The sequence below is a fragment of the Falco biarmicus genome, chromosome 9 (assembly GCF_023638135.1).
Source record: "Falco biarmicus isolate bFalBia1 chromosome 9, bFalBia1.pri, whole genome shotgun sequence".
In the NCBI taxonomy this organism is placed as follows: domain Eukaryota; kingdom Metazoa; phylum Chordata; class Aves; order Falconiformes; family Falconidae; genus Falco; species Falco biarmicus.
Window position 1 is genome coordinate 13,728,441 of NC_079296.1, and position 21,707 is coordinate 13,750,147.

At 45.2% G+C, this 21,707-nt stretch overlaps 1 protein-coding gene across 18 annotated transcripts in view; it reads right to left on the reverse strand.

The window, feature by feature from the left end:
* DNM1 (dynamin 1) overlaps positions 1–21,647 on the reverse strand; it is a 68,713-nt gene extending 47,066 nt beyond the window's left edge. For all 18 annotated transcript variants that reach the window (XR_008823810.1, XR_008823808.1, XR_008823807.1 and 15 more), the window contains exon 1: positions 21,315–21,647. Coding sequence is in view for 13 of the 18 variants with exons in the window: in XM_056350883.1 (XP_056206858.1) it covers positions 21,315–21,475 (161 nt within the window). In the remaining 5 variants the exon portion in view is untranslated. The remainder of the gene's footprint in view (positions 1–21,314) is intronic.
* Positions 21,648–21,707: the final 60 nt, after the last annotated feature.

The following is a 21,707-nucleotide window of genomic DNA, read 5'->3' on the forward strand; positions in this document are numbered from 1 at the left end:
ATAAGAACCACCACCTGCCAGGTGACTTGGGCAGACAAGAGTAGAAAGGTTAGATAAACTGGCTTATTCAATTCCAGCACAGGAGATGTACGGTGGCAAGGCTAGGGGAGGAACTAGAAAGATGGACTAAGCCTTCAGCGATAACACGCCGTAAGGCTCTGAGCACTGAACAACAAGGGCAGCCAGGATTCCGCTTGTGAGACCAGGCAGCCTCTAGCATGACATCAAAAGCAGCCTCGTTACATACATCGCTATACAAGACTTCATGCCTGAAATATGTTATTCAATTAGGTTGAGGGCACCAACCCCCTGTTTTCTTCCTTCACTTTGTATCTAAGAACTGAAGATTACTTTTTTTTTTTGTTGCCTTGTTTTTAACGTGCAGAAGTGGCATGGCAACATTTGATTTCTTATGCTTTTAAGCAGGAATACCACACTACTGCTTCTTCAGACTAGGCTTCATCCAGAAAACACAGCAAATTAGCAGCTAAATCAGAGAGAAATTGTATTCATGGAACATAAATACTTAACCTGCTTGTATCTTTTTCGCTTAGCTATTGTATCAGTATAGGTATCGGTTCCAGCAATGCAATTCCAAGCATTTTATCAGGGTGCAAGAACAAGGCTCCGATCAGCTATGTTCTCCAAACCATCAGTTATTGATAGATGTATTTATACATCTTTCATACTCATCTTTTATTAACTACAGTTAGAGAGAGGATACTGAGTGAGTACTTGATCGGTGATAGATTTCCTCTTCCAAATGGAGACAACAAAAAGAACAAGGATGCAAATACTGATGGGTCTTGGGCTGAAAAAGTCCAGGCAGGGAAGTGACCTGAAAAGAGTCATGTATTGTTGTATTTCGCATTGCTCACTTCTGAAGTGCTTATACATGTGCAACTAGCTACCTCAGGGCAAAGCCAATCACATCATCCCTTCCAGTCTTATTTCTGTTTTAGTATGCAGAGCTGCATTAAAGTACACATTTGGGCCAAAAGCTGCATTAGCAATGCAATAGTAAAAAAAATATTTGAGGGATGGAAAACAATCTAGCAGTTACTGTAGAGCAACGTTCAAACAAAATCCAAATGTGTCAGAAACTTAAAGGCAATCAATGTCATGCAGCAATACATTTACAGTCAGGGCACTGGGGTCTCAGGGTTTCCCTAGGAGTATCGTTAAATTAAAGCCAGACACACCACACATTAGGTAACTTGGAATCCTACAGAACAAAAAAGTGCTGTTAATGACAGAAAAAAGCATGTTTGGTCTATAAACAAGTTTCAGAGTTCATTAAATGACTTGCCCAGTATAGAGGATTAGAAGTTAAAGGTAACATGGACCAAAGACATTTTCCCCCTAGACTATCTACAAGACACAAAAAAATTGACAAAGTTATTGTATAATTCAACATACATTGTATGGAAAGGGAAGAAAACATTGGTAGATGCAGTCAAAAATGAAAGAGATACACCCACATGAAAAGCTTGGGACTTCTGAAGAGGCACACATTGAAACTTTTAGACAAGTTTCTTGTGTTTATTCATTGCTACTACGTTTAAGAAAGTGTCACCGTCTCCATTAAGAGACTTACATGAGCTGCTTGCTGCAGTGGGGCCACATTTGTTCTTAAAGAACACACAAAATTTGCTAGTCAGAAAAATACTTCTTTACTCCTTTGGTTAAGCACTCGATCTGATGTTTTCTTGTTAAACAAGAGATAACTAGATCTTTGGAGAAGGAATTAATCTTCCAGCATCTCAGTGATCATTACGGGCATATTGTGCCTGGTTCACCTGCTTCATTAGAGTAAGTGCTCTCAAACTTGATTTTGAGAAAAATCAAGACAAAAGTGATTGCATGCGCAAGTCCGTCCCTTTGTGCTTTGCCAGAAGTGGTTAGCTCACTGTTTTGGGTTTGTGCTCCAAGGCTTAGAGGCTCCCTGTAACAGTCACAGTGGCATTTAATTCCAGCAACACTGCATTTGCAGGTAACCTGCCTACGATCTTGTAGCCATGACATTCAGCAGTGGCAACCATAACCTCCTAACACTGAGGGAAGGTAACATACTAATGGCATTCCTACATACCAGCCCCGAATGCAGCTGCTTCTCAATACTCTTCCACTGCAAGTATGAGTACCCTGCATTCCCTCCTTCCATCAAATTTAAGTGGAAAAGCACCCCTGCTGGCTATGTCCTTCGCACTGCACAAAGATACTGTCTACTTTTTTGCAGCTCATCATTTTAGTGAGGCCCCCGAAGTTTGTCAAAAGATCACTATGTAGTACTGACCAAGAAATTTAATTTCAGCTATAAACACAGCCATGAGGGGGGACTGCATTTACACAGATTTTCAGAGAGACACCTGAGACAAACTCTTCTTGCTCATACATTCTATAAACCTTAATGTGTCTGGACAAGAAAGCTTACAGAAAAGCCTTCGAGTCAAAGCTTTTTCATGCACAATGTTAGTCTCCACTGAAGTTGAGACAAAAGTCATTGGGAGTCAACAACAGAACCAAGTCCGTAGTAAAGCCTCCTGTTCTGAACTGACAAACCAAATGCTCCCACCACCACTTACTTTCCCTCCTGTCAGAGAAGCTAGAAGGCTTGCAAAGCTGTTTGTAGAGGGCTTTGAAATAAAAATCTAAGCCTAGTCCAAATATACCAATCCAGCATCCTTGCAAGTTTATTGTTTGTCAGCCCGTTGAGATTCTTGGATCAGAACACACTAGAGAAGGTAAAGCCTCAATTAAAAAGCCAAACAGCAGCTTATGAAGACATAAAAGTAGTTCCAAAGAACAGAAGAGTGAACGCCACCATCTGATCATTTAACTTCAATTTGATTTCTTATTTAACACCTACAGACAAAAAGGGTATTAAGGGAATTTATTAATTCCCAGTTTGGATTATATTAGTGTCAGAAAATTAAGATTCACACAGCCTCCACAATTTCACATGGCTGTTTCTGTTTTTAAAATCCAGTATTTGTTATTTCCTGTGTCCTAGTAGTGCCCAGGGACAGCAATTCAATCAGAACCGCACAAAGCATGATGCCAATACACAGAAAAAAAAAAAAAAAGAAAAAAAAAAAAGTCAAACAGTTCCTGCCTTTATGGATTTTGCTATCTGGTTATACAGTTCTGACCTGCTCCTGCTTAAGCTTAGCACTATCTTCATTTCCTCTGTCAATGCTTATAGCTGATCATTCTTCATTCACACACATCCAGATCAAGAGTTCTTCATTAGCGCATCACAGCACAATGCATTACAAGAATCCCGACAATCTAGGGGTATCGGTACCTTTGGCGTATGACTCTTGATTGCTGCACTGATTGGCAACATTCACATCTTCATACAGGCTGCAATCTATGAATGGCTTATAAATCTCTCTGAACAGCACAACAGCTACATTTTCAAACACATTCTTACCCCAGCATGTGTCTCAAATGAATCCTTAAAACAAAGGCTAACACCTATGCAACACATTAGCCACAGAATATCTGCAAGACTCAAAGTATTTACTATCAATCTTACTGACTGCTAAAACAAACACCTTAGAAACAGTAGTAGCTTTCCACTTCTTAGACTCGAACTCAAGCCTGGTGCTCCTTTGTAACAGCATCACCCAGTGCTACCAAAAGGTAGAAACCTGATGCAGGAACTACCCTCGAGAGTGCCTTCCTGGTCCGATCCTTCAAGTGACACACAAGTACATGCATAAACAACTCTACAACTCAAGGCATGGGGCAAGAACAAGGACAAATCTGTTCTTACCTCTGCCAGCCAGCAGGTTAACAAGAGGGCTGCATTACAGATTCAGACTTCTCTTTCCTGCTGACCTTGTGGCCTCCAAGAGCTGTTATCTTCCACGAACCAAAGCATTTCTCAAAAAAAGCCACACAGGCCAACATGAACAGCAAAACATAAAAGCAGGTGCATTATGAACAAAAGCACCCATCAACTTAACTGTTTTTCTCTGCCCTTAGCTTTCATCTTCCTTTCAGGCTGCATGATGTGAACTTGGGACATCAGTCCTACAGACTCATAACCACATGCTAAGTCTCATTCCTAAGTAGCCACATTTTTTCCGTTAAGATTAGCACTTTTAGACTCAGATGTGAAAGCCAGGGGATGCATGCTATTTATCTGACAGTTGCTACAGCATAACAGTGTGCCTAGCCTTGACCCACAGTGAAAGAGTAATTCCATAAGCACTTGGTATAATATCGTTTCTTCGGGTGTAGTTGGTACTGGTCACACAATGGATACGTATAGAAATAAAGATCTATTGTAAGTACATCACATTCCAGCATACTGGCAATATTATTGTGCACAATGGTTCATTATTCAAGAATACAATTGTGAAAAAATAAAGACAGGCAATAGTTCATGAGTGTCATCATAATATACATGTTAGCAGAAACAAAAAAAAATAAAGAGAAGGCTTCCCACTGCCTTGTGCCTTGCGTTCCTATTTACAGTAGCGCAAAGGGAGGTTAACACCATTGTGCTGACTTGGAACACTTACAATTGCTTTGTTACGTAGTACTGGCACTCAAACAGCATCTGCAACACCTAGCTGTTTCTCCCCAGTACAGTTCTCCACATCAGTAACCAAGGAGGGCCAAGCACACCTTGTCTTGAGTTTAGGAGTTTGCTGTACTTAAGATAAGCTCCCAGAAACCATCTTACAAACTTCACAGGTGCTGTCTGAGCAGGGCAAAGCACAAATGCTAGCATAAGCTGGACCCACTTAACAGCATACTACTGGATAACTTGTCAGAGAGGATAGATAATAAACTGGAAAGTAACTTCTGAAGTTTGCACCTTCTCCTATTCCCCTATCTGCCTTGAGTTCTTCTTTTGCACAGCACTGCAGCTGATACCACCACAGGTCCCCAGCAAGCATGAGGGCTAATTCTGTCCAAGATGCCTTTACTAAGGTTTTATGCAGAGACTGAGGCACTATGGTCTTCAAACATGAAAGGACAGCAACTATGCTAATTCACTGCAAGAACAAAAGTGTAGAAATAGGTTGTATTACATGTTCACACACACACCCTGCTCCAGAACTGACATTATGACTCTCACTGCAATAATCACCTTTGTTTTGTTTCCTCTGCCCCTTTTACAAGGGACCAAGGATGTGTGGTGTTCTTAAGTGCTCCATCTTTTTCCCCCGTACTGTGCTCTCACTTCAAAGTAAGAAAAATTAGTGTATTCATAGTAACATATGAAGTAAATAAAGCCACCTAAGAAATCAACACTTACTGCAAAAGGCAACATTTCAAAACCCATAATGACACCACATCAGAAGCTTTGCCAAAGGAGACTGCCCCCTCCAACAGAATCCACCTCCATAGAAAAGTGCATGGCTAGCTGTTTGAAAGCCTACATGCGGTAAGTTCAGCGAGTCAAATCCAGTTCCTCATGAACAAACATAATGGTGGGGTTTGTTTCACTGACATTTGGGACTACACGATGTGCTGTGGGGAGACAGCAGCTGAATGAATTTCCATCTCAGCCATAGGGCTTGTCTCTTCATCATGGGACAGAGCACAATTACTTGGCCACTGATCCAGGTGTACAGAGGTGACAGACTCCAGCACTATTCCCTACGTCACCTTCTTGGTGATTTCTGGTAGAGCCTAGATCTTCCCTTTCCTACAGAACAGGATAAGGCCTTCTGTTACTGAAATGCACTGTCAAATTTTTGTGCTCTTATGGGTCTCCGGGAGGACCCACGTGCTTCAAACACCAAAAGTGTTAATTGAAAAAGGGTTACCCCCATCAGAATACATTTGTTGAGTCAAGTGTGGGCTGAGGGGGCTCAGACAACTAGAGAGGGGATAGGCCCTGTGCAACCTTCTCCTGCATCACTGATGCTTCAGCTGCAGTGTTTAGACTTCAGCCTGCAGCACCCTTACAAACACTGCTAAAGCAAAAAGGAAGGTGCATAGCAATTTTTACACTAACACTTCCTTAGAAACAGCACCCTCCTCTATGCCTTCCAGAACATGCTAAATTCTGCTTTCCTGGCTTATCTCTGACTGCACAGACTGGCTCCCAGGAGTCACTGCAGTCAGCGCCTTTCTCATTCACTCCTTCCACATCTCCCTGCCTTGTACCTCATGCAGCCTCCCTCCTGCACATGCCTCTATGCAGGTCTCCGGAAGCAGTGGGATAAGGTAAGTTTTTCTATTTATTTTTATTTTAATCCTTTGGGCTGATTTTTGTTTCGCACTCAGGGAACATCAAAAGCTTCAGGGTATATCAAAATCTGGAAGACAGCTGTACACATTATGCCAAGTCATGGCTGCACTAGAACCCCTGTGCACAAGTTAATCTGATGCAGAACTACAGAGCTTCATGGCTGTACTGCTTCCACAGGGCAAGAGACATCCAATGAGGTCAGAAGCACTCTTTCACTTTAGCTATTACACTTCTATTCAGTGGCCTGGGGGCCTGCCAGCCCACAGAGTGAAATGGCACAGCCAAGTTTGCCCTAGGGATTTGTGCTGCTGTATGTCTGCAGTAATTCCAAGGAAGCCGCTATACCCTAGCTTTGTGCTTGGTAGACCTTACAGCAAGATCTGGCCTGACTTTCAAGGTGCACAATATATTTTTAGATGACCTGAAAATAAGGCAGAGATGTTGCTACTTTCTTCTGATGCACCCCTGCAAACCCATAACCAAGGGTTACCGCACCCAACTAACTCATCGGCTGTGCTACTTTGCATAAAGCAAGAATTTCCAACAGAGCTGCACTCCATCCCTAACTCAGTTTACATAACACGTGCTGAAGTCCCTATATACAAGGGAGGGGAGACAGAAGCCAAGCGAATGGAATTCCTCTCCATTAGAGGTTACACAGCTCCTGTGCTACACCTGTAAGAGGGAAGAAGAGAACAGACAAGGGAATACCTTGGGAAGATGCTTAGACACACAGGCATTACCGTTTTTGCCAGTTTTCCACAGTCTGCTTCCTTCTATCTAGAAATCTAAGCTTTCCTTCTGAGTCACTGCTGGGGCCTAAAGAGGCAAGTACCCTCAGGGCACAAGATCCGAAGTACAGAGGTGCTGGTCAGCCCCTTTTGAAGAATCAGCACTAGGGTTTTGCACAAGGGCACAGGGTCCATTCAAACAGACTCAGTACTACAGACCCCTAGGAATACACGGGGTTTAGTACATGCTGTTCTTATTTGAACCTGAACAAGGTTTATATTCATGCTTTGAGTCCTCCTCTGGTTTCATGAGATGAACTTTCATTTTAGAAAAAAGGTTTCAAAATCAACACCCTCACTCACAGGACTTCAGGTGCTGTGATCTTCTGAAAGCAGTACAGCAAATATAACAGGATATACAATAATTTCATCAACAAGCTATGCCTGAAGCCCGTCTGAAAGATCTCAGCTTCCCCCAGTCCTTGCAGGCAACACAAGTAGTTCTCAGCTCTTGCCCAGAAGAAGGTGTGCTAAAGCCTGAGCACAGCTCACCACCTTACCCACCCTAACTGGTATGTCTGGGCAGGATACAGCGTTACAGCCGCTTGTGCTGCTCCTGCAGGGCTCCCTGCTGGCCATGAGCGACCAAGGTCAGATTCTTTGCTTTGTAACACCATGGAGGACTGTGAACCCAGGAATCCTGGCACACCTCGACAGTACCTTGTGTCATCCCTGCTGAGGAAGCCTGCAACAGCAGCAGACTGGATCCACGTGTTTCTCTCCCTAGTTGTGGTCACTGAGCAGACAGATAATCCCTTCATGGGCTGCTGCTCTGTAGTTGCGGTGCGTTGACCAATCCAATCCGAGAGCCAGAACCAGGCCCAAGGGATAATTCCCCTCCTACTTCCCTACAACATGGTGAAACCTACTTGTTTCCATAGAAACAAATCAGTTTGATGTCCATATAGCTCCTGCATACCTCACTGCTGTGCATCAGCCCCAAGCTGCTGAGGCTGACAGATTTTAAGTAAGCATCTACAGCTACGGGTCAAGAGCTTGCAGGAGAAACAGGAGGTACTGCTGGCACACAAACCTGGCCATCTCACCCGAGATGTTACTTGCTTCAGTTCATCTCTGCTGTGAGAGAACTGATCAGGAATATCCTTCCCCTCCTCCATTTTGAGGGCTGACTTATCTGCCAGATCCTCCCTGCTATGTTCCTGCGGATGGGTTAGCCCAGCACACAGACAGACAGGAAAGGAAAACAGGGCACTCCAACACATCTACAGGGCACTTGTGAGCCAGTTTTCTCTTTGTATTTTTGCAGGTAAAAACTGTAAAGGGATTTTCTTGTTTGGAACTCTGCATTTTACTGTAGAGGATTATTTAGAGTGCTACAGCCTACAGTGCATCGCCTGATCTCAAAAAGTCGCTGCCCATTATAGCAAATGCCGCATTGACTCGGCTGCAGTGCTGGAGAAGCAGAGTCTTGAGAGAGTAGAAAATTACAGCGCTTCTGCTGTGAAGCTTCCTCTGGGATCTTCTGGGTAATAGAAAATGAAGCCCTGGATCTTGCTTGCTGCCTTGGGATATTCAAGGTAAAGAATAATACAGCACTAATTCTACATGACAATATCAGGAATTCCTGGGATCAAGCAGCCTGGTGAAACCCGAATGGATGCAGCAGTAACGATTACACACTTGTTGAAAATGCAGCTTTGATTTCAAGACTTAATCCCAGAAGAAAGAACACAGGGCTGGCTTCACTCGTTTAAAAAACAAACATAACATCAGATCTGTGTAACAATACCAGGATTCAGGGGAAAAGCAACCACAGCACTGGTGGGGTCCAGAGACCTCCAGAGCCACAGGTGTAAGAAATATTGCAATAGCATGATGCATTCTCCACCCCAACAGCTGTAAACCAGACCCTTCTGTCAGCCTTGCTGAATTTTCACCATCATAGCATAAAAGCACGTTTTTCTTTTGCTCCCTCTGAAGCTTATATACCCTGACAAAAAAAAAAAAATGTCATGTAGATTATCATCTCCAGAAACTCTCTGCAACTTCCAGTCTCCAAGAGGACAGTACCAGGCATCAACACCACCCTAGAGCAAATTAGTTCAGTCCTTATGGCAGTAGTAAAGAAACAGTTTTTGTGGCCATAAAAGTAAACCCATGACCCAGCATCTTTGCTTGTCTCTATCTCAAGCCATGCTGATTTGTCATAATACTGCAGTAACACTGCTCTGCTTTGGCACAAACAAATCTGACAAATCCTGTCTTTGCCGTAACAGAAGGGCTGCAGCCCTGAAACACATGACCTGTACAGCACCTGCAACTTGAGCTGCAAAAAAACAAAAGGACAAGCTACACACAAACTCTGGGACCAAAATGACTGATGGGAAAGCACAGCCACAATAACACCCTGGGATTAATGTATGCTAAAACCAGTGAGCAACGGCTGACCTTGCTATTTCCCACCACCAGTGTCTTAATCTGTCCTAGCTCGCTGGAATCAGGCTGCAGCTGGGTCTAGAATAAAGCCTGTCCAGCAATAAAGGCTCTCCTGTGTTCAGGGACATCCCTAGACTGTGCAGCAGTAACTAATTATTCAAGCTATTCGTCACGTGGAGACTCTGGATAGAGGGGTTTATCCCCCTTTTTGCCTTTCTCTCCTCCAAAGCAGGAAGCCAGGTACAGTGGCAGACTCAAAGATACCAAACACTCATGGTAAGTATCATCTTTGATTTCTTGTCAAAACTCCACCACCTCTGGAGTCCTGGAACCTGCTGCAAGACCTAAGAGAAGAACAAACAGCTTGACACACATTTCATCACTGCAGTATGACACCTCCTCCACTCCCAGACAGCACTGTGTGCTAGAAAAGAAGACATCCTCCCCAGAGCCTGAATGCCACAAAGGGTACTGACAACTGAAAGAGTTCATTAGAAACAGCAAAATCACTTTGATGAACCCAATAGTACAAACTCAAATGGAAGCTGTATGAGGAAAGGAGGTGGTAGCTCAAGCTATGATGCGCTACTAGTGGCCAGACATGGATTGTAGGTTTGTAAAATTGAATGCATGTGCCCTGATAATTTATCTTGGGTCAGCAGCGAGAGGCAGAGCGTGTTGTGGATGGGGAGGCAGGTGGTCCCTTCCAACAGGCCAGGCAGGAAGGACAGAGTTCTGTGGATAACAGAGTGATACTGCACTTGGGCATCCTGACCAAATTGTCCAAAGTGTGTGGTTGCCCTGCAGAGGGAATTTAAGATGCCAATTTATATCTACACTCTGCCTGGGAAGGTATGCAGGAATATTGCCAAGCTCCTTGCTATGCCCTGCACCTCTGCAGTTTCAGATATAATTAGGATCACCCTGGCTAGAAACATGCTGCAGAGGCATTGCTTCTTAAGCCCTTGAAGAAAATCCAGCAGACAGACTGCTAACACCTCTAGTGCAGAGCAAAGTCAGAGGCATTAAACTACTTCAAAACCCACGTAAGACATCTCCATTTCAGGCTATACCAGAATGAAAGCTGAATCAATAGTCCCAGAAGAGACGAGCTTTTGACCTCCTGGCTGGTTCCAATGTGTCTGCCAGAGTCCTTTTGACCAACTGATGGGACAGCACTCCTCATGTTCCAGGGAACATTTCTCTCTGGTCACATTTGGGCACTGACCACAGGAGGTAACAAAAAGGCAAGTTTACATACATATACACATACACATAATTTCTAAAGGAGTCCAAGTCTTCACGGAAAACTTTTAGGGCTTAAATTAAAAAAGCAGGTGGGTCTTGGTGTTGCCTATTAATGGGCACTCTGGATCTAATAGCAAAATTGCAGCTTAGTCACCTGGACAAACAAATTGGAGTCTTCTATTCCTTCCCCTATTTTCCATAAGCAAAAGGTTTATCTAAATTCCTTCCCCTGTTATCATTCCCCCACCCCTTTAAACCAAGACACTGATTTCTAATAACATTTGCTTTTGCCTGCCCAGGTGTCCAGTTTGAATTCAACTTTGTCCAAACATAAGACAGTAAGATATCAAGTGCTAACGCAGCGCCTCACTTGTTATTTTACAGTAAGTATTCTTTAAATATGATTCTTTCAACAGTCTATACAAATTCATTCAAGAAATGGACCTCTTTCTCCAAGATTCATTTGGGGTGCCAGACAGTTTGCAGGCTTGGCATAACACACACACATCTTGTATGAACAGGCATAAACAGAGTAATGCTTAGGAACAGGAACATCGAATCCAAGTATCACAGCCCAGAGGGAAGAAGCATATTGCTGGGATCTCTTCTGAGAGCTACGCTGATGGAGAAGAGGTGACCCGAGTTTCAGCACTGGAGCTGCAGCATCAGCTCTGCAGTATGACACATGTCATGCACCAGTCCCTGACGGTACCCTGCATTTTGGTATACACCAATCTCCTCCTTACCTCTAGCTATAACCCCACTGCGACAGATCTCCTCTCAAGGCCACCGTGCTCAGACAATTCCCAGCTATTCATAGAGGAGCTTCTATTAAAAGTAAAAGCACAATCAGATTAAGAAATAGCCAGAGATTACTCAAGAGATCACAGGCAGCAGCCAGAAAGAGAAAACCTAACATGTATTGGAATTAAGGGGCCCCATCCTGACCCAGAGCAGTGTAAATTCGGAGTAAATCATAAGCAAGTCAGCAGAACTAAGTATAAGAATAAAAACTATGGGAGTTTGAGCTTCGTTTTTCACTGGCTTAATTCTGAACTGACAGGTCATCAGGTGTATTCCCCTGCTGACAGAGAATTGTTCCTGTGCTGGCAGGCAGCAAACAAACAGTTACTTTCATTGTAAGCCCCTGTTTGTAGAGGTTTACAATTACTTGGATGAGGACGAGCTCTCGGAGCCCTGAGTTAGGTCCTACATAATTTGCTCTGCTTTTACACATGCAAGAGTGGCAGGAAGGCAAAGAGGAGGAACTGAACAAAAGCTTCAAGATTTTTGCCTTTAAGTACCTCTTTCCTTGTTCTAAGAAATCCAGCACAGCCTCCCCATCCCTGGATCATCAGTCTCAAAAAACCCCACAAAAATTACAGTTTTTCCTAGTACTCTCCAGAGTAAGTTAGTTCCACTGTAAAAACATTTGCAGATGTTGAGAACCAACAGCTCAGCATCTCTGTAGACTTCTGCCTATCGCTGCTTTGAAAGAGGGTCTAAATGCAGCTGGAAAACTACTCTGAAATAGTTTATGCTCAGCTTTTATACAGCCTTACAGCAACACTGCTGTACGGCTACGTCCTCTGGCAGGCACCCCACATACTACACCAGCCACTCTTACATCAAGACTGTTTCACAGCCACAAAACAGCAGTCCCAGCAATTCTCATGTTTGTTACAGTAGCGTTAACTCTTCACCCTAGCTGCAACAATGCAACCTGCAGCCATAAGAAACAGGAAAGGGAGTGTTAAAGGGGACTGTTGAGGCAAGACATTATTAAAACAGAATTTTCACCCCCAGAAACTCCAGTTCAATTCCCATTTCAGTCACAAGTGAGGAACTGGGTCTATTCCAAACCTCATTTTGTATAATTTATTGTTCATTGTGACTGCAACTCAAGTATTTTAGCAGAGCTTATAGTTTTGGGGCTAAGTCCTGATTTTTAGGAAGGGAAGAGTTGACAATGCAGGTCTTAGTTTTGGGATTCTCTACACTGTCTCCAGGAACACTTAGGGAAACAGCATCTTTTAAAGGAAAAAAAAATAAATACCCTCAGTGTTAGAAATCGACATTTTCAACACAAAAGCTACACCGCTCTTCTGTTAGCTTAATTGTTACATCCAGGGCTCTAAGAAAAGCTACACAAGTCACAAGACTTGCAGAAAAGTGGCAGAAGCTGGCAAGTTTGCTTCCAGTCAGCAAGACACAGCTTGAGGAGCTTGCATAACATCTGCTTCCAAGTTGCTTCCAAAAGCATGTTATGCTGAACTGCAAGAAGCTACTGACCAGGGATTAAAACACCATCTCACTTCCACTTGGTCATGGCGGGGTCTGCCAAAGCTTTCAGAGCATCTAACATGGCAGAGAACAATCAGAGACACTGTTAGATTTCAGACTCAGGGCTCCTTCTTCCTGTACTGGAAGGAAAGAAAAGCAGCTATCTATTATAGTCAGCACCAGCCTAGGAGCTGTGACAAGCCTGAAGGTCATGCAGGAAGCAACCATCAGCAATTGTCCTGTCTGCCCATCTATATAAAACAGCTTAAGAAAATTACTGACACACTTTACATTTGATTGTTGTTAAAGTATTCACTAACAGGACTTTGAAAGCAAAAAGCTGGACGTAAGTACAAAGTGTCAATGAGTCACCCGGAATAACTGTTGAAATATCTAACATTAAATTGTGCTCTCAGTTGTCAGCCACAGTATTTTCATGCATACTCTTGCCTGCTCCTCAGTAAAAACTGAAGTGTTGTCTCAGTCCTCTCCTCATAGCCACCCCAATATTTACAGTAGCCAGTCCTGAGCAAGACATCCAATTCTCATGACTAAATTCCATCAGGTCACTCAAAAATAAGCATGATGCAGGCTTTTGAAGGATCATAGACAAATGTAAACAAAGAAAAACAGCTTTTTGGAGCTTTTCAGAACCAGTTCTCCTGGCGGTTTGACCACCTCCAGGCCTGACCAGATCATCTGAGTGTCTGAAGTCACCAAGGACAAAACCCTGGGCTCATTCCTCTACAGGCCTGCACTACCCATCCCTGCTCTCAAAGGCTATGTTCAAAAATTTAAGTGCTACCAGCTCAACTCGTGCAGCCTCTCATCTCCTAGTGCTTTCTAAGAGTACCCCAACTCCTCAAATCTAGCACCTGATCGATGCCAGCAGCCAAAGGTGGCTGCATCAGTCCCAGCCTCTCTGCAAGACAGACCTAAGAGACCAGCAACACTGGGCAAACGAGGCCGCATGAGCAGCGAAAGCTCTTGGCACACTTCTGCACAGAAGGCATCTTTCAAAGGGCTCAGGCAGACGCTGCTGTACCACCCTTGCAAAGTTTTAATTTACTGTTAGAAGAAATAGATTCCTACTTTATGGTTAACCTTTTCTAATATTATTTCAGGTGTTCATGAATGATATACACCTACATGACATGACAGAGACCAACAGCACCTCCTTTCTACAGATGGAGAAAAAAGTATAAAAAAAAATTAGTTACACAAGAATTTAGTTTCACTGCTGAGAACATAACCATCTCAAGGCCAAATGTGCCTGTCTGCCTGCTTTGTAAGAGACAATATTCCTTTATCCTGACCTTTCACTCTTATCAGGAAGTGCAAAACCAGGTCTGGGATCAGGAAAGGAAAATTTCAAGTGGAATAAGAAACTGTCCCACTAGTGAGCTATGTTCCCCCACCATGCATGACTAGATTTTTTAATTTTTTTGGGGGGACCAGATTTAGTTTTAGCTCTCCTCCCAACTAGCAGTACTCTGACTCATATGGTTACAGATCTGTGAGTCCAAGAAGGAAAGTATTACACCCAAAGTTTTTTGGGTGTTTTTTTTAGTGACATATCAAGGAAGTAAGTTTACCCTGCACATTACCAGTAAGTCTCCTTTCACAGATGCCCCCTCAAAACCAGTTTTATACTGGGCATACAGGCTGAACATCATATGCTTCTAGATGACTGCCTGCCGCTCCTTCTACAAACCTTCTGGTTTTGCCACTCAAATGCATTACCTGCCACAAAAACAGTATGGGCTCACACGGGTGGAGCACACATGGGTTTGCTCTTCTCTAATAAACTCACTGCTCAAGGCATCATAATGCATTTCACTCCGGTAGCTAGAACACAGCAGGAGCTGTTTTCTTGATTAACTTACTCTAAGTTGTCAACTTCTTCCATTTCTCCTCAAAAAAGTTCATCTTAAAGATACTAAGAAATCCTTATTCAGAAGAATTTTTACTCACACTCATACAGACAGGCTCAAACTTGAAGTATGAAGTAGCGACATTCAGTGATTCACCAGATCAGGAAGGGGGCTAGCCTTAGAACAGCATTGTCAGAAGCTGCCTCAGTTACGAGGTGCTGCAGACAGACTCCCACACCTTCTATTTAGTCTAGCAGAGTTCTGCCTGCTCAGAGTATCAGGAAAAGTCAGGTTCAAGGACTTGACTCTGCATCCCCAGCTAGGTATTGAACTATGGCTTCTGAAAACAAGCAGTAGCCTTTAAAAATAAATATTTGTCTTTGCTTTGCCTGGTTGTTGTTTTATTTTTTTTGACTGCGTAAAAAGTTATAAGCATGTGGAATTTTGAAAAACAGTAACAGCTGACAGTTTTAGCATAGGGGAATATTTCTGAGATCTGACTTTTTACCTGCTGGTTTTGCAGACTTTACAGCCCTGTATCCCAGCACACCACTTATAGAGCAAACAAAAAAAATGCCACAACACTTAGCTATCTCAAAGTACACTAAGAACTAATCAAAGCTCAGGATGCTCGAAGATTCCCAACATGTGGATTATCATGGTAACAAGGAAGAGTCCACACTAGCAAAGAAGGCATCCTCCTGATGTGGCAGCTATCAGGTAATGAATTCCAGCAATGACAAGACAACCTGTCATTTTCACACACCAGTAGGTCCAGGCAAGCCCCAACTTGCACAATACTGAGCAATCCACTTCCACTGGAGATACAGCTGGTTTCCTTCCCTGGGTAAATTCTGATATGATCCCAGACATGCCATAAGGATCTCTTCCTGGTGAATACAAGGCTAATGGGCAGTTACCAGAAGTATGAGATCATCACTAAAGACTTAAGCTGAAGAATACAGTCAGTCAGCGAGATCTGCGAAGAACACCTAACTGCTGCAGGAAGCAGAAAAGATACTAGACTTATTTATTTGAGCCAACCCTTATAACTTTAAGGCAAGTAGTTAGAGGACAAATACAGGCAGACACCATTGCTGCATCTACAAACATTGAGATTCACACTCCCCCCAGCCTTAGAGCCATCCACTTATATTTTAACTTAATTATGAATCTCCTTCTAGCATTTCTCCTCCCACAAGTGTTTGCTCAGAGCTGTACAGATTTCTCTTAAATTAATCTTCCAGTCTGCCATAACACATTATCTATTTCCCCCAGTGCTCCATATTTTCTTCCTTCCCCAGTTACTCAGAGATGAAAACAGGTATTTTCTTCATTGGAGACCAAAGGCTTGCTGCCATTTGAAGGACTATTATTTGACCATGATTTATTTCTCTAAACAGTAGGCTCCTACTCCTGGCTCTTGCACCATTCTCTGCAACCCTACGTCAGTTCCCAAGCAATGTGTATGGCTTTAACCTGCAAATACAAGCAGGATTTGGTCAGCTCACAGACATATTCATCATACAGCAATTAAGGGTCCATGATTTTCAATTACTCTCTCTGCCAGCACTCTAAGCATGTAAATGTATCTCAAAGCAGAACCAAAAAAAAAAAAAATGAAAATAGAAGAATCATATTTAAAGACCCCTTTTGTGGCCAGATCAGAGCAAGTCAGTGAGTGTATCTTCTTGTTTAAATTTAAATCCGCTACTGAAATAATGCATTGATGCTCAGCATTACGCAGTACAGCAGACATCCTCAATCTATACATAATGTCACTATGACTTTTGTAAGGTTTAAAACCCTCAGTTCTCTTCCAGGCACTCAAGCTCACAAAGCATGCACTACAGCAGAAGGTTGAGCAACTTAAAAGGGCAAAGATCATTGTCAAAAAGTTTTCCTACAGTATCTGAACAGGCCAAGTATCTACATCTCTGTATGCATCCCTATAGCATCTTTCACTTCTAGATAGTTGCTAACACTGCTTTTGGCCTCTGAAGGGATTCTGCTGGAGAAGCTTCCTGTAACAAAGCAATGTATGTGTTATCAAAGAAGGCATTCCCCCCATCGTATCTTGGGGGTGTAAATATTTATCCCTATATAGCTGGGGAAGGTTAAGATATGAAGATACTAAGTTGCTCCTTGAAGTTATACCTGAAGCCAAACTAAACCTTGTGGCTTCCAGATCTAGCTTTGCATTTTCAGTATGTGACGTTGCAAGGCAAAGACACAGTTGTGGCACATGCTGCCTGGCCCTTGGCTGGTTTTGTCAAGGCAATTACTTGTAACACAAGTAGCACGCTTAATAGGTACTTATCCTTACCACTGCCACAGGCATTGCAGCGCTGCGTTTTCCCTGCTCTTTTACCCATGCTGAAACTTCAGTTTGTTAGGAAAGGCAAGGTTAGCCCAACACAGTTGAGCTTAGGTCCATGCCTGTCTCCAATTTCCTTCCAGGCAACACACAAACATCGGCTAATTCAGCATATACCACTGGAGCCCGGTGCAGACTGCTAAGCGCCCCTATTTGGTTTGGGACATAAAAGCTCCCAAGAGAGGATGCTTCTGAAGTAATGCTCAGGTCTGGGGTCAAGTAAACGCTGATCCCACTTCCCACAACTCTGGCACTGCTTAGCTCCCTTGATCATAAACAAGACTGTTTCACCTCCACTCAAGTCCTTCCACCTACTATTCCCAATCCTTAGTCACTGCCTCCTCAGCAGCCCCCTTAAACCATCTGTTCTCCAGAAGTCAGAGGTGCCTTGTTTTCTCCGTGAAGAGCAATGCAGCTGTCCTAGCAGGGCTGAGCAGTATGCTGCCTTGGATCACACAACAAAAACACAAGGCACAGACATTCATGTAGCCATCTGAACACAGCCCAGTGCTTTCAGCTCTCCCTGTTTGTAAAGCAGAGATAACAGTAATACTCCCACAAATCCAGCGGTTTGTATAACAGTGCTCCGAGACCTTAGGATTTTAAAAGAAAACCCACACTTATATCTGTCATTTTCACATGGCAAAATAAGAGGGGCATGAACATGGATGATTCTACAGTTTTGTGGGCAGTCTTTTATATCCCCCTTCTTGGTCCTTTCAGCTCTCAAGTCAGATTAGCACATGCCACATGCTTTGTTCTTTTTATCAGACCAGTTCTGCTGGTACTGGCGCCTGCTCTAAGACCCTCCAATTTAAGAAAGGTGGCAGCAGGAAAGTAACACCACCTTAAGAAGGGACTAAATGACCCCTGATGTCCCTCCTGACCCATTTACAAGCCTATAGCCACACCAACAGGAAATGCCTGGAGCTGACCTGACCAACCTTCCTTCCATTTCTGGGCTCCATGATGAACCAGTCTATGAAGAGATGTGTCACCTGTCTGCCTTCTACATGGCTTCTCTCTTCTCTTCAGTGATTTTTAACAGCATCAGCCAGTATCCTAGTCACCATGCTGAGTATCCGGCAGCAAAAGCACACATAGCAGCTACAGTGACATCTGGTATTATAAATACAGGGTCTGCACTGTTGGATTATCTGTTAACAGTAGAGTAAGTGACACTGGAAGAGCAATTAGCAGCAACTAGTAAGCCATGACATTCAGGAGGGAAAAAAAAATACTATTTGTTTGGCAAGACATGCAACTAAACATTGACTGCAGTCAGCATCACTTCCCTGTGCTTCAAGGCTTCCAGCACGCACAAGGATTCAGTGCTACTGCAAGGTGCCAGCAGCAGCCCTAGGCTGAAGCCCTGCCTAGCCACAGGCTAGGTCTGGCAGGGAGGGCAAGTGTGCTGCCCTGCTGTGGGAACGCAGCTGGATGACAATTTGAAAGAAGCCTTGCAGGTACCGAGCAGGAAAACTAGCCCTGGCAGGGCCTCCAACCCCTCTGCTTAAGCATCCCCATCAAGCACATCAGTCAGTACCAACTGCATCTGCATTTGTTCTTGCACAATTTTCTGTCCACTCAGAGAAAAATTCATCAGCCTTCACATTCACCATACAGCATGCAGCTGCTGAGCAATAGCTGCACCACCATCCTGGTATCAAGCTGGAGCAGTGACATATGTCATGTCCACACTACAGCAATAATTGTATTTGTACACAGTAGGTCTACACACAATTTCTTCTTGTGCCTATTCAGAGAAGAGAACAGCCCCTATCACAATTACTTTGAGAAGCTATGCTTAATTCTCCACACTATTTCCATAGCTTCTTATCATGGTTTCCAACACCCACAAGAAAAGAAAAGAGACAATACATTCAAGTGGGGCCCCAACATCATTTTAACAGGATTGGATTCTGCAGTATATACGCACACATACATTCTCTGGTAAGATGTCTCATGTTACTGGTCTCTAAGCTAGCCAGCACTCAAGAGTATCAAATTGAGAAAGACCTTTCCACTTCAGCATATTTTCCATTTCCATTCCAAGTATTTCTTTTAAATACTTTTCTACAGACAGGTCTCAGCTCCTGCTCAGGGGACCCTTCATTATTTCATTTTTTCTAAAAGCCACAGCACTATAGCTTGCTGCTAGCAAAACCACTGATGGGACACAGTGAGGTCACAAGTTCTCCTGGGACAGGGATCATCAAAAAGAGACAGAAAACATTTCAAATCATTTATTTTCCACCAGGCAGATAAAATCGTTACTTTTCAATTGGTGCCAGTGGAGATACACCAAGGATTAATATATCCCCTTCTGTTTGCTCAGTCTAAAAGAAAGGGGCAGCGTACCCCAAATCACTGACTGTCCTTTGACAAACCCTCCTCCAGCCTAACAGCCATACATTATCTATTACACCACTGTAGCACTGACTGCATAGATCCTCTAAAAAGGATTTACGGGTTAGGCTGCCAGTACTTAGAAAGCAAGAAAACAGCAGAGCCAACAGGTGAACCTGTTTTACTCATATATTCCAGGAGACCCATTTTCCCCTTCTTAGAAAGCTACAGCCCAGCAAGCTTTTCACTCTGATGGTAGGGTTGGGTTTTTTTCTGTGTCTATTGACAAGTGGCTCCTGGTCTATGACCTGAGGCTCAGTAAGATGTGTTCCTGTAATGCCCTTCCCTTGGCACGATTCTCAGCATCCCTGAGGGATACTGCATGGACTGTTGGAAGTTAACTAGAAAGGATCCCAAACTCTTTGAATGTATATATAGAGAGAAGGAAAAAAAAAAAGTAATCTTATTCCTACCATGCTGTCTTTGCACCAGACACAATCCCCATGCCTTCTTCCTAGAACACACAGCGCGCCCTGCACTTGCTGCTCCAGGCTACAGCTGCACCGGTCTTTTTGGGGCTACTTGCAGCTAAACAAGCAATTCATACGCACCCCAGACCCTTCCAACGGTACAAAAGCTTTATAAGCCATCCAGCAGCAAATGGCTTAAAATAAAAAGTGGGGGTGGGGGAACAAAACCCAATAGATGTTGCCACAAATGCAGTTTGCTGAAAGAGAAAAACCCACGCAAGCATCTGACCAAGTATCACACCAGTCACTGCTTTTAACACAAGTCACCAGCAACCTGCATGCCCCCTTATAGCATAAAATAATACCTTGATAACTAAAACCTGTGTATCACTGGATACAATTAACGGGGGCAGAAACAAGCAGAGGAACAACCTTCCCTCCCCAGGTGTTGTGTGTCTACGCTGGAGCAGATAACCAAGCAGCGCAGCCTACAATTTACTCAAGTTGCAGATGATGAATGCAAAGGTCACATGAAGGGAAAGCATCAGTGCACTGCCTGTCACAAAATGGTAGCACCCGGGAATCTGAGCATATAGGAGAGATAACCCCGTCCTTCCCACCGCCTCCCCGCAGCTCCTGACATGGCATCCGCTATGGAGGACAGCGCGGCAGGGCTGGGGGAGGGGGGCGGCGCAGATTAAACTTACCCACCCTCCCGCACCCCCCTTCCCGGCGCTGCACCCACCCGCGGAGCGCGGCGCGGGGGCGCGCGGCGCGGGGGCGCCCGGCCCGGCGGCCCCAGCGAGGGAGGGGGCTGGGGGGGCTGCGGTCGGTCCCGCCGCACTTCGCCCCCTTATGTAATAGCCAGGGCGCCCCTCCCGCGGCGGGGGGCTGCCAGCGGCCCCGCAGCTGCGGCTGAGGCAGGCGGGACCGCGCTGCGGAGACGGACACGCACCCTGCAGACGGGGAGACCCCCCCCCGCGCCCCGCCACGGTGCTGCCCGCGCAGGCAGCAGCGATGCCCGCGCACCGCACCGGTCCGTGCGGCCGCTCCGCGTCCCCGCAGCGCGATGCCCGCGCCCCCAGCAGCGGCGTGTCCCCCAGCAGCGGCGTGTCCCCCAGCAGCGGCGTGTCCCCCAGCAGCGGCGTGTCCCCCAGCAGCGGCGTGTCCCCCAGCAGCGGCGTGTCCCCCAGCAGCGGTGCCCGCGCGCCCAGCCGCTACGCCCGTGCAGAGCGATGCCCGCGCCCCCCGCCCGGCGCCGCCCGCAGCCCTGCCTGTGGCGGGGCCCCGCAGGGACCCCCTCACCTCCCGACAAAATTTTCCAGCACGGAGCTCTTGCCGGCGCTCTGTCCCCCCACCACGGCGATCTGCGGCAGGTCGAGGTTGGCGTTCTGCCCGATGGCGGCGAAGGCGTCCTGCAGCCGGTTGACCAGCGGGATAAGGTCCTCCATCCCGCGGTTCCCCATGGCTGCGGCGCGGCACCGGCTCCCCGCACGGGCGAGCTCACGCTACCCCCCTTCCCGCGCGCCTCGCCGGCGGGTGAGCCCGCCTCTCGCCGCCCCGGCCGCTAGGCGCCGGCCCCAGCCCGCGCCCCTCGCCCCGCTCGACACCGCCCGCTGCCGCTCGGGCTCCGCCGCCTCAGCCCGCCCCGCCGCTGCGGACAGCACACGCGGCCGCCAGGGGGCCATAAGCGCGCGG